A 17610-nucleotide genomic window follows, 5' to 3' on the forward strand; every position below is an offset into this window, starting at 1 on the left:
GTTCTCTCTGAGAGAAGCGAAGTTGAGGATAAAATGTGGATAAGTGATGCTTTAGCGGCTTTTGTGCTAAAATCCCGAAAGAAGAAAGACAGAATTTCCCCATTTAAAAACTAGTGGAAATGAAATGAAGTAACTACATCACGTCTTTATTTATGTGGGGGAAAAAGGGGCGACCATCGACAGTAAGCTCTGCTGCACCTGAGCTGTGCAACTCTGAAGGCGGATTTCCCCCCCATCTCTTTTTCTCGCTGAAGTTTTCTCCTTTCAGATTTCTGTCAGGATCTCCAGAAGTGGGCTCCTCTCCGATTCATTAAAGGTAAATTATTCCCACCGTCGGCATTAGATAACACCTTTCCGTTCCAATATGCATTACCCTTCACATTTTCTCATTAGGTTTTGGCCCATCATCCTGCAGTTCCTGCAGACTTAAATGTGTACAGTATGTTTACATAAAGCTTTAAAAATGCAGGATCTCCATTGTGCATTATTGTTCCCATAATTACATTTATCACATGCGTTGCTATTATGAGATGAAGTGTTATGTTTAAAGCGTTCCTTCTTTATAAAACTTTTTTTCCCCAGGATTTTAGTACAAAGTTGTTTGATTCTTCTAATCCAGTTATTCCCAGGCTGCCAGTTTACCCTCAATGAACTCCATTAGCTTATCCCTGGCACTGCACCAGACCAAGTCTGTGCAAAGCCAATGTACTATCCTTACCAAGTTCAATATTGATATAAGTTTTTCAATAAATACCAAAATCCTTCCAATGATTAATTTTTTCTTCTTTTTTTTTCTCCTTGACCAGCTCAGACTGTACACAAAGAAGAGAAAACGTTTCTTCTTCATCCATCCCGCTAAAGTTTTTAAAGATGAGAGGAGCATCCCAGGACTGGCTGAGGGGCGTGTCTTTGCTCCTGATGCTCCAGACCACCACATCCATGGTGATGCTTCCCAACTCCACAGGCTGGGGGCAGATTTTAGACAAGTATCTGGATGAGGATGGGGACTGGTGGGAGGCCAAACAAAGGGGGAAGAGAGCTATCACCGACAGCGATGCTCAGCTCATCTTGGACCTTCACAACAAGCTCAGAGGCCAGGTTTACCCTCCTGCTTCCAACATGGAGTACATGGTAGGTGGCTGGAGGACAAACAGGTGATATTTATTTTGCATTTTAGGGCCCTCAGAATGAACTCCATTAGAATCTTGCAATTTTTTCAGCCATATAGCTTAGTGAGGTGACCCAGTCACCGGACCACCTGGCACTTGTCCCACTTGGCTCTCACATGCAGCAATGCCAGGCTCTAAGCATACCCACACATGAACCCACACACACACATTCATATCTTTCTACCCTTGTGACTTTGGTTGTTTTGCCAGAAGAGAAGAATTCCACTAACTTGCCAATGATTACATTTCTCCAGTGTTCTCTTTTTTTGTCATGTTAAGAGATTTGTTTGACTTTATCCTTTGGCCATCACGTGTATGTGCAATGCCAGATCACTTTTCACAGTGCAATTAGAATCAGAGTACAGCACCAGGACTTGTTTTACCAGCTGGCTAACCCCCCTATGCTGCTAAATGCACACATGCATTCCATACACAGTCATACCACACCTTCTGAAAGGTAGTACTCCAGTGATCTGGAACTCTTCCAAATACACTACATGTGTCGGCACAGCTTGACCGCTGCAGTTCATGGCCACCAATGGTACTTCACAGGTTAAAAATCAATACTATGCAGATGTTAAAGTGGTTTTTATCATTCTTTCATCCTTACTTAAAGAGAAACAGAACAAAAGGCAACATTATTCTCTGGTAAAGGCAAACAAACAGTTCCTGCTGGGGGCAGCCGCTGGACTGTGTAATTGTATAATTGAGAGGTTGTACTTGAGGACCCCTTGCGCATGTATGTGTGTGTGTGTGTGTGTGTGTGTGTGAATGTATGTATGCATTGTGTGCAGGCCCTCTGGTCGAGGCACATGCATGTGGAGAAATGCTGAGCTTGCAGTGCACAGCTCCTTTCTACTGTCTCCAGTTACAGTCAGCTGTTTTTTTAAGCTTGAGGGGCACACAGGGGTGAAATACAGAGAGGCATGCAACAAGAGGACATGAGGTGAGAGAAAGGGAGTGGAAGTTAGCCCGGAAGGCAAGACAAGTAGACATTAAGGTGTAAGAGCATAAATGAGCTTTGCAAATAGAAAGAAGAGGCGTAGCCAAGCAGGTGTCAGAAGAAGTGAAGTGAAGAAGCTGATTGGGAGCGAAGCAAGAGGAAATGAGAAAAGGCACATGCTTGGAAGATGCACATCTTGATTTGCAGTTCTGTATATTTCCAAATTTGAGGGGCAGCTCTTTTTCTTTATTTTTGTAAGGGGATCCATATTTCCTCTGTGTTTCCTCCTGTTTGTGTTGAGCTGCTGTCACCTTTCAGAAGCTTCACATCTTCGGTCAACTGGAAGACTTCGTGGACATGCTCGCATGTGCTCCAGACGCATGCTAATGCATGTAGATGCACTCACGAATCCTTGTGGACATACAGAAACATTTGGCCATCAGCTCTCCTATTGTCTTGCCTTGAATTAAACCACAACCCCAGTGACCCTCAGTGTAATCATTACAGGGAGTAGGAGATAACATCTATTTCCCCCCTCATCTGCTTCCCTTTCTTGCCCCCTCTCTTTCTCTCTCTGCCTCCCTTTCCCTTATCCCTGTGGCTCCGTTCCCATTCTGTCATTATCCAACACAGAGGCCCAAAAATTCCCTCGGATAAGCATTCACACTGTAGTGATTCACAAAGCTTCAATGCAGCTTCAGTAGCAGGACAGCAGTTGTGCCTCTCACTCATATGTTGACACGCAGGTATAAACAGAACAGTGTCAGTCTTTGAAGCTCTAAAAGACAAATAGATGGCATCTAGGGGGGAAAAAAAGATCCCACTTGTCTTGATGTTTAACTTGGCTTTGCTGGTTTATACTCATGTCTGAGGTGGCAATGATGTCAGTGATTTATGATAAAGCTCCATTGATATTTTTCCAGTCAGGATGAATCAGCACTAACCTGCAAACTTTTTTTTATTTATTGTTGGACAATGTGGCTCATGTGAGTAAAAACCTGTGAGACCCAGCAGTTAAAGTTTCATCTAATAAATGTAAGCATCTAATACAGTATTTGATCTAGTTGCTGAAGCACAGGTCTTGCTGGTCAGATGAGAGATGGATTATTTCTAACGTATGATGATTTTAATGTTTTGTTGAGCTGGTTATGTCTAGAAATTCTCCACAGGCGGGTGCCAGTGGGACATCCGAAACAGGTGCTCTAGCATATCCAATTGTTTCTATATAACCACAGCTGGATACAATTACTTTAAAGAATTCTTATCTGGTCCACATCAGAAATGAATCACCTTAAAGCTTCAAAAGCATATATTTTTATATTAACTTCTGGGCCCACACAGATCTAACTTTAATGCTTTACAGAAACTTTGCAGAATAAAAATTACTCTTAAGTTAACTGCAATAACCCCACAGGGACTGAAACTGCCCCAGCCCCCCTCCCCTTTGTCGGTTATGCACAATTTTCTTTGGATGCATTGCATTGATTTTTAGGTCACCCCCCCAACCACGCTCCTCCCTTTGTTGAAAATTGGAGCTAACTGGCACATCAAATCTGTGTCTTACAGCTATCTCTCCAAAGGAAATTTCCTCTGGGTTTAGAGCTTCATCCAAGTGCTCTTTTATCCTCTGGACAATGTCATGAGCTGCAGCCAGCAATTTATTGCCCTTACTCAAAACAGTCTGGGGCAGAGACTTTCCTTCCATTCCTGACCCATCAGCCTTTTCTAAAACTCTGTGGGGCCATTACGAAGACATTCTTCATAACGTTGCTGCACTTGTGTGATACATGAGTTTTCATTGCTGCAATTCCAGACAGACTAATATATTTTTGGCTCTGACCAAATGATCCAACATTTCTGGCTCGTTCATGATATCTGACAGCTTCGATCATCTTGTCTAAATGTAACACACTGCCTTCATAATGTTCTTGATTTTTGCATATACTGTGGTTTTCCATGTATTTATTTTCATCCTAATATTAAAGATTTATGGTGTCTATGTGTCATAGTTCATATGGTAGTTAGCTGCAGGTGCTTTTTTATATTGGCTGATGTGGGTTTGGGATTCAAACAGGCAAATTACACTCAAATAGTCTTTTTCTTTCCCTCCTTTGTCTTTGCTTTTCCACATATTAATTTCATATAAGCTATATTAGATTAAGTGACCCATTTGAATCCGTGTTTCCTTTCACAGAAGATAACCTTGTCTCTTTTTTTTTTATAGCTTTACTTTCTCAGTTCCCATATCTTTCTCCTGTGTTTGAGTATTTCACAGCATGCACCATTGATTAAGAGCAGGAAACCCGTTCTTGCAAAGGAAGTAGCCCTCTGTACCCCTGGAATGCAACCAGGTGACCAAGCAAAAAAAAGAAGAAAAAAAAAAATCCAGGCTGCAAATGAAGTGTTAAGCGAAATAAACAATGCCATGTGCATAGTGCTGAAAGAGTTTAGCAAGGGAAGGTGTTTTTCTTTACAGGCCCTGCAGAAGTGGGGTCAGAGTGGGTGGTGGGCGCGGTGGTCCGTGGTTACAAGGCCTCCCCTGCTGGGGGAACTGTGCAAACAACAGCAGCTTGACAAGCTGCCTGTGCTCTGTGTAGACTCAACGGCTGAAAAATGTCCACACTCAGAGTCTGCCTTCACGGCAACTTCTCAGGACAGTTAAACTCCTCAGCTTGGGTTTGTTATTATTTATAACACCCTTCCAGCCCATCACAAATCACGTCTTTTTTATATAAACCATAATCTATGAAGCAACAGCCGGAGATTTATTCATTTTTGACTGGAAACTCACATTAGTAGAGCTCTTAGTTAACAGTTTGCAGACGAATAACCTTTTTTTAAAGAGCATATATTAACAGATTTCTCATTGAACATCAAGTGAATGTCCTCCTTTTTATGATGTATTGGAATTATCTACCAAGCATCAGACAGACCTGTCAAATTTCTATGCAGATTTCATTTTGGGAGTTTGATTTTTACTTTCCTTGGAGAAAGAAGAAAATAGATCAGGACCTGTTTATAATATCACAGCTGCAGCAGTGATATCTGAATGTAGCTGACTGATAAATTCTGATTTTATTTTTCACTGTAAAAAAAGTCTTTTCATGTCACAGACTCGTAAATTTGTCCAAATCTGTTTGTCATACATGGATTCAAAGAGGTATGTGGAGTTTGCATGTTTTCTCCCTGTGACAGGAACGACTCCAGCTTCCTCCCACCTGTTCAAGGAGTACCACAACTTTCAGGTGATGGCAGCTGGGATAGCCCTCTATCAACCTTGAATCAAATTAAGCAGACATAGAAAACAAAAATCCAGCAAACAAATTCATATTATTCCTTTAATCTTGGCTCTGTCAGTCAACACAGACCACATCTGCAGAGGTCTCGTACACCAGTATGCTGAGATGCATTTTCCTGTATTTGTTCCATATGCTGGTTATGTAACCCTCTGCAAGGCCGTGGTGTTAAAATCTGACATTCTGCACCGTGTCCGACAACAACGCGCTGCTCTTGTTGTTCTAAACAAACATGTCCACTCGACAGAAAACGGGGCTTCCAGAAGCAGCTGAAGAAGTTCATTTGCAGCTCTGCCAGACAACCTGCTTGTTAGTGAGGTGTGTGTTTTAGGGGCGACACAGGGGTGCTGCAGTTGTTTTCTGATGGGAGTGAAAGTGGTTGCTGGATGATGAAGGAGGAGGAAGGGGGTGGAAGTTGTGGGAGTTATTTCAGTTTCCGTAATTGGATGGAATTTCATTCAGAGCTGAGCTGAAAATCAGGGCTCAGTGTGTGAAAATGCAAATGCTTCTGACACCTCTCGCTTGTACATTAACTACCACGCACACATGCTTAATTAATTTTCCTGAAGAAACTTGTTAGTCATCCTGCAATGAAGTAGAAGTGTGCAATTAAAAGAGCATGCAGTGTCTTTCAGAGGATAACACCTGTGTTATTTTACCATTTTAATAGCAGAATGTGGGTCAGCTGTAGGGAAGGACACTTTGCATTCCCACAAAACCCCGGCATAGGAACATGATCCATTAGTATCCAACGTGACTGAGAGAGCAATTTGAAGAGCGGTAAAATGGAAGAAAAGCATGCACCTACTCATCTCATACATATGGAAGTTATTACTTCAGGAAAACAAAGCATTTGTTTTTCAAAATTATCCCCTATCTCAGGGGAAAGCACTTCCAGGACAAGTCAAAAACCTCCACTGTGACACCAAAATACATCACTATAGTTTAATTAGCCAAACATTTCACATCGCATCACTGACTACACAGAACAAAGCTGTAAATTTGTCCATAGCAGCCCTCAAATATTTATAGCTGTCATCCTTTTAGCAGCTCTCCAAATGAGCACTTTGTATTCAATATAAACCAGAAAGCTAATGTTGCTTATCCCTTATCACATACTGGACAGATATGGGACACAGAGTTGGAACGTACAGCAGAGGAGTGGGCAGAAACCTGCTTGTGGGAGCACGGTCCAGCCAGCTTACTGCCACAGATCGGGCAGAACCTGGGTGCACACTGGGGAAGGTAAGTAATCTATCAGTAAAGGCAGTTTATGCTTGTGGATTTCCATCCAGCAAAATGCATTGTTTTCCTTTTTCTGCTTAGCTCATCTAAAGAAAATGACTTAATCTTATTTAAAAAGGCAACACATTGAAATTTACTTCGGCATAACTTTTGTGCTACAATTTCCCTCAAGTCTTTACTGTGACATGTTCATAAAGAGAACCTGCTGATAAACATTTAATATGACAGTTTACGACCGGCTGTGAGCACATATATTACACATCCATCAGTAGTGTTTATGTGCTGAGTGAGCTCCTGAAAGCCAATAAACCTATGCAACTGTATGTAAGGCTCTTACTTGTTGTGTTTGCCCATTTATTCACTGAGTGCCATGAAGCTGTTGTAAACAACAGTGCTTTACATAAGACACACTTATTCTACATCTAGTCATCACACAGTCAGCTTGGTTGTAATCAGATTAACTAGAAACATCTGGTGCCAGATCAGTGTCCTTGGTTACAGACTGGGTCCACTCTTTGAGCAGAGGCCTAGAAAATAGGCACATGGCTCAAATAGTTAAGATTAGCATGCTGCACAAAGGATAATGTAGAAAAATCTTAAAATGTAAAAAACAATAATAATAAAAAAAAGAAAATAACATCTTTAAAAGCTTCATCAGTGACTTCCAACCTTTTTGGCTTCTAATATTTTATTAATATATTCTGCAGTCACTGTCAAAATGATGGACTTGTTTATACAGCTAACACACAAAATGGGTTTTTTTATTTGTCTAAGTATCTTGACAAGATAACCACATGTTACTGATGACATATCTCTACTACACAAAAATACATAAATAACTTTTTTTTATTTCACTTTGTAGAAAACACTCAGATTCCCTCAAAACTAATATAACTGAGCTTTCCAATATGAAAGACTGCAGTTTGATTATTAATGTAAAATTTCCTGACCTCTATTTATTAAGCCTCTACTGAAACTGTCTGGAACTTGCGTTAGAGAAGCAAGTCACACTATTTCCAAATCTCTGATTTCTAGCTTGCAGGAAGCAGAAAACAACGCCAACACTCCCACCAACTATACAAAAGGGATGTTGTTTGAAACATTGTTGATTTATGTATGCTAAATGTTCCCCGTAGGTATCGTCCACCTACGTTCCATGTGCAGGCCTGGTATGATGAAGTGAAAGACTACAGCTTCCCTTACCCTCAGGAGTGTAATCCCTACTGTCCCTTTAGATGCTCCGGTCCAGTTTGTACACATTATACACAGGTAGCTACTGGAAAACATGATCATACTTTTTTTTTTTTTTTAATAGAATTTAACACAGATTTATGTATCATTATTTGTCTTACTTCTGTAGCTGGTCTGGGCCACTAGCAGCCGAATTGGTTGTGCCATCAATGTGTGCTACAACATGAATGTGTGGGGACAGATTTGGGCCAAAGCTGTTTATCTTGTCTGCAACTATTCACCAAAGTAAGTATGGTGTGTACCAGCTGCATGACTGATATACCAGCTGCAGAAGTTAGTTTTGTGTTTGATAAATATTTGATTTATTACCTGAACAGGGGGAACTGGTGGGGCCATGCTCCTTACAAACATGGGACCCCGTGTTCTGCTTGTCCTCCAAGCTACGGAGGAGGATGCAAGGACAACCTCTGCTACAAAGGTAAGCATGAGTCTCACAGACTGAGCAAGAAAGCCTGGAGAGCAACCGTTCATCATTCCCTGTCTGTGTTTCTTTAGATGAATATGACAGATCCAACCGTCTTCAAGAGGAAACAGAAGAAAACAACTTCATTGAGCCAGAGGCCCCCCGTTCCACAAAACCCCGGTCCCGGGCCCCCAAGCCAGCCCCTCCCAGCCTTCCTGTCCCGTCTCCCACCAAGCCCCCCACAGAGGACCTGCAGAAGAATGAAGTGGTCAACACTCAGCAGATGTGTAAGCTGCCATTTAACTGTTTATTCTGGATCTAGTTTCATCTCAAATTGGGGGGGTGTAGGATATGGTTTTAGGGGTGGGACTGGCAGAAAGTCCAGTACAATATGTGCTGTAAAGAAAAACCTTGCTTTTTAAAAATGGGTCAGAACCAAAAAAACTGCGAAGATCTGCGAAGCTCAGTGTTGAGCCAGCAGGAACGAATAACATAAAGAAAATAGACCTTGACCGGAACTATTTTTCTTGCCGTTTAATCTTAAATTGCCTTGATGTTCTGTTGCCCTTATCTGCCATCTCCCCCGATCAGCCCTGACAGTTTCTGAGCTGCACTTAATATTGCAAGTCACTATTTGGAGGAGGGAGGGGAGCTCTATTTTAGCATGATCCCCTGAGTGTGTGTTTGTTTTTGGCTGGCTGAGAAGGGTTGAGGGGTGAGAGGGGCTCGCTGTGGTTTTTAAATGGCTTCCTCTCTGCAGCACAAGGGGCCTGCACTTGTAAGATGAGACGCTTCCTCTAGTATTGCTGACCACCCTGAACCTTGTTGCAGAAATTCTCATCTTTTGGTTCTGGAAGCGTTGCAGCAACATCTCCCCTGGGCTTCTCTCGACTAGGGTTTTCCAAAGCGAGTCATCTGCATCCAAGCTGCAAACTCATAGATGCAGTTTCCTGTACGAGCGCTCACGCAGAGGCCTCTATGTTTATGTGTTTCAGCTCAGCTAGTGACCTGCGACATGAAGCTTCGAGATCAGTGTAAAGGAACGCCATGTAATAGGTACAGAAATAATGACATTATAAATGCACAAAGTCACAATAAAGAATATACAGTCCTTTATCACTGTACCTGTGTTTGCATGAATCCACAGATATGAGTGTCCAGCTGGATGCTTGGATGCAACAGGAAAAGTAGTTGGGACAGTATACTATGAAATGGTGAGTACACAGGCTAAATGACTAGTCTGATATCACAAAACATATGTTTGATAAGACAAACCATCTTTAGGTAAGGAGTAAGAATCTGCATGCAAAAACTTTTAACTTTGACATAGGAAGATCACATCATTGATAAACGTTATGGATCTTTGTCTTTTCGTAGGAATATTATAAGTTGTTGCCAGCTATAAATGATATGGAAGTCTGTTCAGTCATTATCACGACTGACATGGATTTTCCATGCAAACTCCCAACATTGTTTGGGCCAGGCTTCCCACTTCAGCTCAACCTGAGCTTGGTATAATCCAAATTATGCATCATACTCCTACAGCAGTCAGTATTATGTAATATAAAAGCTACTGTGCAACTACCATGTCAGCAAAATGTAAATGGTGCTGCCACTGAATTATTTTATATATATATATATATTTCTTTGTTCTTTTCAGCAATCAAGTGTGTGCAGAGCCGGTCTACATGCTGGTGTCATAGATAATGACGGAGGGTGGTTAGATGTCACAAGACATGGCAGAAAGGACTTTTTCATTAAATCCAACAAGAATGGAGTCCAGTCGCTGGGGTGAGGGATTTATTTAAGAAACATGAATTTGTAGGGTACTTAAGATATTGAGAATTTAATGAAAGAAAGAGGAAATAATGGAGTCTGATTTTATTGTGTGTGTTTCTCCTAACAGAAAATATCAAAGTGCTAACTCCTTTGCTGTTTCTAGAGTTGCAGGTTAGTCGGACTATGACACATGTGCACATATGTAACATTTCACATAGAAACAGCCATTGAAAGCTGAAATGTAAGTTTCTTTTTAAATTCACAGTTAAGGCAATCACATGTGAGACTACAGTTGCACAGTTGTGTCCATATGAAAGGCCGGCAAGACATTGTCCAAGGTATGACCCTTAATGTATTCAGTGTCTGCACCATATAAGTTTCTATCCAAATCATTCTCATGCTGTATGGTTGTCTTTTAGGTTATACTGCCCGAGGAATTGTTTAGAGGAGAATCCTCATGTATCCAGAGTCATCGGTACCAAAATATACTCTGATGTGAGTCTCTGTTTTCAAAGCTGAATGTTGTTAATAAACCTGTCATCAAATTTTTGAAGATCTTTCCCCTTGTGTGCTCCTGTAGAAGTCCAGTATATGCCGGGCAGCCGTCCACGCTGGAGTCATCAAGAACGATGTGGGTGGTTACATCGATGTGATGCCGGTGGACAAGCGGAAACACTACATTACCTCCTACCAAAATGGCATTTTCTCAGAGAGGTATGAAGTGGCTAATCTAGAGCTAAGACACAGATAATGTTTCAGTGCATGTGCAGTTTTTAGGGAAATGCTTTGAAGTTTTAGTTGTATGCAGAAAAAAATTATTTAATGCCTGAAGTCAATGTCTCTCCAGTTGCGAGTAGTGTGCCCACTCTTTCCGCTTCATGGCTCCTTATCTTTTCAAGATGCAAGCAGTTCGTTGCATCTCTCACGCAGTAAGCTTTGGAGAGCAAATAGCAAGACTTTAGACTGAAATTAATTTCTTGTTTATTGGTTTTGAGAAAATGAGTGGATCTTTATATATTTCTGGAAGTTGTTTATCTTTTTGGTAGTATCTCAGAACAGACAACCACTGAATGAAGACCTAGAGCTCATATAAAGAAAAAATCAAGAACACACGGCAACAATAAACTTCATGAAAAGCAGAGTTCTGCTGGCATTTATCATGAAAAGGGATCAATTCTGGGCGAAACTCTAGCCAGTCAAAACTGTAAAGTGGATGAACTAATAAGGTCAAGGACAGCAAGTACAAAGATGGAACAGATTCCAGTGTGCAACATCTGTTTGCAGAACCGTTATTATCTGAAATGCCTAAAGGTTAAAATACTGTGATTACCGGAAGCAAGACTTCATCATGATATTCAGCAGTGTAAAATTACCCTTTACCTACAAGCTGTGTACTCTATTTTAATTAGGATTCGCTTTCCCTGCCTTTATCAACATGATACAGAAAACTGCCTTTGAGCAAGAAAGCTGCAACTAGTAAAGGACAATATTTGATTAAGATCTGGATTTAGTACTGAGGCAGGCTTGTCAGGTTCTGTCTATTCACAGCATTTGCTGTCAGAGATGACTACTGAGGTTGCCAAATCCAGTTCCAAAGTAAGACTATTTAGCAAATGCACAATTCTTGCATCCTGGATTTGTTGCTAAGACGTTTGAGAACACCTTGTACCTGCAATCAAAAATTTTAATTATTTTAATATTACAGATTACTTGAGTTGGAAATAAGTGGTATAGAAAAAAGGAGTGTTAAATGGCTCTTCCTAGATACAGTTGAACCGATTGAAATTGAATCAGTTTATTATTATTGTCAGTGGGAATTATTACTGACTTGCTTCATCTGAGTCTACAATAATAGAAATATCAAGACCATGTATGCTAAATTGATGGTTATATAAGGAATACAGGACTTAATTTACAAGCTTTGTTCTAATTTCATGTTATTCACATTCAATGTGGACAGTGTGTTTATAAATCACACCTCTGTAGGTTGAGCCATCTTCTTCAGGGTCCCAAATACAACAAAACAAGTTAAATTACACTTATTTTTAATTTATGTGTTGCATATTCTTTGCAGGAAGTGAAATAAGTCTTGTTAGTTTGTGGGTATTGATGCTTCTAGTCATCTTTAGCATGTGGCTCAGTCAGGGGTCATTGTTGGGGAATCTTCTATTTATTTATCCTCAAAAGACACTTTGTCCATTTGTATAGTAAAATGTCATTCAGTGAACTTTATTTGGCTGAATCTGAGCAGACAATATATCCCTCTACACTTCAGAGTTTATGTCCCTGTGTTTGTGTTTGTTCACATCATCAATAAACATAAGTGACCCAGTAACATCACAACTGCTTCCACGTGTTTCACAGATGATGTTGTATGTTTTTGATGATCAGCTTCCTCCACAATTTTTTTCCTTTTTTTGGTTTAAGTCTATTTTTATCATAATTATTCTATATCCCTATAATTAATCTCCTTACTGTACATCTACTAACTCTTCATAGGCAGATCAGAGGTCATGTAGAATGCAAACCAGCCTCTCTTTAACAATGTTATCTAAAAAGTGAAAACATGTCTCTGACATGGAAACAACTTGTTTGCAAAAGAAGCTTTGTCATCAACATACACGTGCAGTCTTCTTTATATCAAGCCCATGTTTTCTTTCTGTTTTTTATGCATCATGCAAAATAACTTGAGACAACTCCTCTGTGTGGAGCCATGTGCTAACACACAGAAAGAAACAAGACCCATCATTGGTTTGTACTGTGGCCTGTTAAGAAACTTACTTTTCATAGCTGGTGCTAATGAAGTGGCATCATGTGTTGAACACACTCTGTAACACTTTCCAACAGCATTAAGGTCACAAGTCTTTTCAAAGTTAATAAACCCACATACTGTGTAGAATGCTCCAGTTTTTAAAACATAATGCATTCCAATAGACCACATTATTATAATTTCTATGTTAACATGAGACGCACAGCTTCATTTATTCAGAGACCCAGTGTCTCTTTATGTTCGCCCTCTTTTCTCTGATCTGCCTTTGCTTCATTTATCTTTATCACTAAGTTGAAATGCTTGACATCTGCCTATCATCTATTTGTCTTTATCTGTTCTTTTCAGCATGTTTGTCTTTTCTTATACCAACACACATCATCCCCTTGTGTTAGTGTAAAAATTGGTTGCTTTATCTTTTTATTTTTCTTTGGGAACTTATCCTGTCAGCATCAGACAAATACAATACGTCTGTTTGCATGTATCTCTGCAAGAAACCGGCATGCGATCAGTATCTGCAGTGACAAAGCTGACCGCCCCTCTTGTTTCTCTTCCTCTCTCCTCTTTAGTCTTCAAAACCCACCTGGAGGGAAAGCGTTCCGAGTCTTCGCTGTGATTTGAGCACGCAAGAGGGGCGGCTTCACCAAACAAAAAAGCGCACTTGAGGCTGTTGAATAGGCGGCAATCAAGCCACGTTGTCAAACTCAATGACTGAAATGTTTTCTCGCTCTGCTACACTTCAGGGGTCAGAGGTTGTTGCCATAGTAGCAGTAAATCTGGTAACAAAAAAAAACTATCCATTGAGAAACCTGCCTGTACTCTCTTTTGTGGATTTTTTTTTTTTCTTTGCAGCTTTAGTGGTAAATTTCACAAACTGTAAATATTGCTAATGGTTTTGTTGTATATATTTGTTTATAGTGTTACTGGTTTTGCCTTTGTGCCAAAGTCTTGCCTTTTTTTAAACAAATATCAGTGTATGAATATTGATTAGAGAACGCTGACATAGCAGCATGTAAAAATGAATATCATTATACTGTATCAAGTCTGGCACATTTTTTTATTGGTGCTTTTTTGGAGAAGGTGTCTTGCCATATTTTGTACTTTTTTAATGACTGGGAAGATTTTTGTTATGCATTTATTTTTATATGATTAAGCTCTATATCAACATGAATTGTAACGAATGCTGCTATATGTTTTATGTATTGGGGGGGTGGGTGTAAGTATTCTTTCCAAATAATTAAACTGAGCTAGAAAAATACCTGCAGGTCAGGAAGTACATTCATCCTTCTGAAAACCTTCGTGTCTTCATCATGATTTTCATTTTATAGGATGCTATTGCCCATAAAGATGTTTTCAGAGTATATCTAATCTGCTCTTTTGACATTGATAAGCAAACTCAGTGACAGGCAACAGTTTTATTGACTTTTTTTTTTCAAGGTGTAATCATAATTGGAAGTTACCTGTACCATTGTGTCGTTTTATGCTTACATCACATACATTTTCCTTCTTTGGGTTGTAAAGAAAGGTACATTTTTATAAATAAAACAATAAAAAATTACATGCAGTTTTCATCAGATGTTTCTTTCAAATACAGTCATAGCCAGTTTTAAGAATTGCAGATGTTTAACACATTTAAAAGACTTTGAAGTGCGCTACCTTTGACCTAAAAAGGATTTTAAATTCACGAATATTTCTTTTAAATCTCATTTGAACTTCTCATTTGAAATGAAGAACAGCCCCAAAAAGTGCACTTGTGATACATAATTACTACATCAGTACTAGTAACACAGTATTACAACACTTACATTTACTGTCGTACATTGTTCCAAATGTTGTTTGTTTACTGTTAGTGTGGAAATATATCATGCTTGGATTAAACATGATCACTTGATTTATGTTTGGCTGAGTTTTGGAGGAGAATTGGCTGTGGAGAAATTGATAAGCTGTCCATGTCTACCCAGATCCTGTGAGAGACAAGAAAGGCATACATCAAACAGGTGTCAAAATTCACAGCAGGGTGCAGTGATAGCTGGTATTCAGAGGCTCTGAGAAATGAAAGGAAAGCAGATGAGCAGAAAAGAAAACAAACCTGGGAATGAAGAAAGGGCAGAGAAATAAGTTGAAGGTCAGCGAGAAAAAAAAAATGCAAAGTTTTGAAATCTTGATGTATTGTATGCGATCCTGACATTGTGTACCCTCTGCACAGTTTCTCTTCTCATCTGCAGTTGAATAAAATTCAAGATTAATTCAGTTTTAAAGTTAAATGCTCTTAAATAATTAAAGATGAAGCTCAACACATTCGTTGATAGTGATAGATTATTATTTACTTTCACAAGCAATCTTCCAAGACTCTCCATTGGATCAGCCAGGCTGACAAGGATCTATTAGGCCCAAAACTGACAGAGCGAAAGCCACGGGCCCATTAGGACCAAGGAGACTGAGTACTGTGAAGACAGATGGGATTAAAGACAAGCTTGCAGCAAGCAGGGTCTGCGTGGTGCCACCACTGTTTTCAGTGTTGTCATTTAAAATAAGGAAGGCCATTAATAACATCCTCACTGTGCTCTGCTCTGTTGCAGACTGCTGCTTTTTGCGGAGCTAAATGTGGCATTGCATGGCAGCCGACTGGCAGACCATTCATACCTGGGGAGTATGGGGTGGGGGGAGAGGCAAGCATCAGAGTTTGGATGTGCCTATGAATTTGTATGTACATGTGCAATATATTTAGCTCTCTATTTTTTCTACTTTCTTACCTGTTTGTTTATGTCCTGGGTCTGTGCTGTCTGGCCCACTGTAGCTGGACTGGAATCAGATAGCAGTCGAAGAAGCTGTCAGCCATCTTAGTTTAAAAGTTACGGTTGCCAGTGGTAATGACTGCGTTCCTTCTTGTCAAATCTTTACTTTGGCGGATGAACAAAACATAACATTTGTAAGGGAGTGTATTTTTTGTTTTGCTTTTTTTTTTAACCTTCATGATCCAAAAATATTACATATACATAGCCACACTGAATTAGGATGAAGTGGGTACTTTGGAAAAAAAAAAAAAGGTTTTTCCTGAGTGGCAAAGTGACTCATATAATTATTGAGTTATTTTAGGCCGCTGTGCTTTTAAAACAGACCTCTGACAAATCTTAGACATTTGATTTAAAACAACCATTCATTACAACTCGCTCTCCTACAACCAACCCACCCAACTTGACCGAAATTGGGAATCATGTTTTCGTATTGCTGCCACAGTTGGTTCTAATAGTGTCAGGGTTAGGTGCTACTCAAATTAATTCTGTAAATGTGACAATCGGGAGCTAAAAAAAAATGTATAATTGGGTTTGGTTTGAAGTGTGGCCACTGTCAAACTACTGCTATGGCATTCTGCTATATAATTATAACATTCTCCTCTTATTGAATCCTGAAACAGCTGCTATTTGAGGATGTTGTAGCTACTACAGCTACAGAATGTCAACAAATCAGACTTTCCTCAAGTGTTGTTTAATTAATGAGTGCTTTAAGAAGTGTGTGTAGCTGCAGCAGCAATGTTATTCAGTGACGAAAAACTGGCAAAGTTAATCATTACAGATTAAACAAATGTGGATCTGAATATTTACAAGTTGCTGCTGTCTCTCTTGGTTTTCCTCTTTTCTGTACACTGGCGCCTCTGTGTGCTCGCAGTGATTAACATGCATCCATCTTACTTCTGTCATGACAAGGCTGCAGCTATATTTTTTAAATGCTTCATTGCCAGGGGAAAAAAAAACTGCACATCAGATGATTTATCGTCAACAGTTTGCACACGTACGACACCAATACTGACATTTGTTCCTGTATAAAAAGGTGTCAGTCAAGGCTGTTTTATGCCCTGAATGCAGATGTGGGCCACATGTGGAAGTCTTCCTAAAACAAGCAGTGAGGAAAGTTGTGCTTAGAGTACCTCTCCATGAGGGGCTGGCTGCCTCCCAGACTGCACTGCTGTTGGAGCTGCTCCCACAAATAAATAAAGACAAGTCTGCATCAAATCTGAGCACTTTGAACAAACTTATTAACACGGCTCTCTTTGAGAGGTTAGATTGAGATAGAGATTTCTATTTTAGTAAGAGTTTTCCTGTTCATCCTCCAGAAGTAAATCAATTGAGATTGCATAAATAAAAACAAAATTACCGTTCAAGAATGTGGCATAAATCTTAACACACAAGGCCAGAGATAACAGAAGGAATGGGTTTAATTTCAAAGACCCTTTTTTATCGATGGCACAATCTGACAAATGCTTGTATGCAAAGAGGAAGAAAGTAAATGGTGAGAAGTAGCAGGAAGAGGGCATGAGATGCCTGACAATGATACAGATGCAAAGATACAAGAAGCACATTTGAGGGTCATGGCCAAACAATAAGGCCGTGCATGGCAGATGGGCACACACACTCTTTTGCAGTCAGTCATAATACAAGAAAAGGAAGTGGGACATTATTGGGCCAATGCCTGGAGGACTGAGGAGTAGTAAGAGAGGAGTTCACCATGAAATGTATGAAAAAAAACAGACAGCTCATGAAAAATACAGCTCATTGTAAACTACATCAAAAGGAATCCCAAAATAAGTTTGTTTTCAAAGTTCTTCTGCAAGTCAGCAAAACTTTTTCCTTTTGTACTCGTCCCATGGCACTGCAGACAGACTTATGAGAAGTGGGCAAACAGAGTTCTGCGGCAGAAGTGCTCTTCTGTATTTGCACTGGGATGGCGGTCAAGGTGCACAGAGTGCAAAACAAAGTGCT

The 17610-nt window shown here is 39.9% G+C and overlaps 1 protein-coding gene across 2 annotated transcripts; it reads left to right on the forward strand.

The window, feature by feature from the left end:
• The first annotated feature begins 50 nt into the window (after positions 1–50).
• Positions 51–14391, forward strand: crispld1a (cysteine-rich secretory protein LCCL domain containing 1a). Of its 2 annotated transcripts, none has more exons than XM_041967467.1 (15): positions 51–316; positions 812–1131; positions 6535–6653; positions 7790–7922; positions 8014–8129; positions 8222–8322; positions 8400–8594; positions 9303–9363; positions 9455–9521; positions 9968–10098; positions 10214–10257; positions 10352–10424; positions 10506–10581; positions 10667–10800; positions 13423–14391. In XM_041967467.1, the coding sequence occupies exons 2-15, from the start codon at positions 871–873 to the stop codon at positions 13472–13474; spliced, it is 1563 nt and encodes a 520-aa protein (XP_041823401.1). In that variant the 5' UTR covers positions 51–316; positions 812–870; the 3' UTR covers positions 13475–14391. The 2 variants fall into 2 exon arrangements, with proteins under 2 accessions (XP_041823401.1, XP_041823400.1); XM_041967466.1 differs by having other exon boundaries at positions 807–1131; positions 13423–14390.
• The last annotated feature ends 3219 nt before the right edge of the window (positions 14392–17610 follow it).

Source organism: Melanotaenia boesemani, chromosome 18 (genome assembly GCF_017639745.1).
Source record: "Melanotaenia boesemani isolate fMelBoe1 chromosome 18, fMelBoe1.pri, whole genome shotgun sequence".
Lineage (NCBI taxonomy): Eukaryota > Metazoa > Chordata > Actinopteri > Atheriniformes > Melanotaeniidae > Melanotaenia > Melanotaenia boesemani.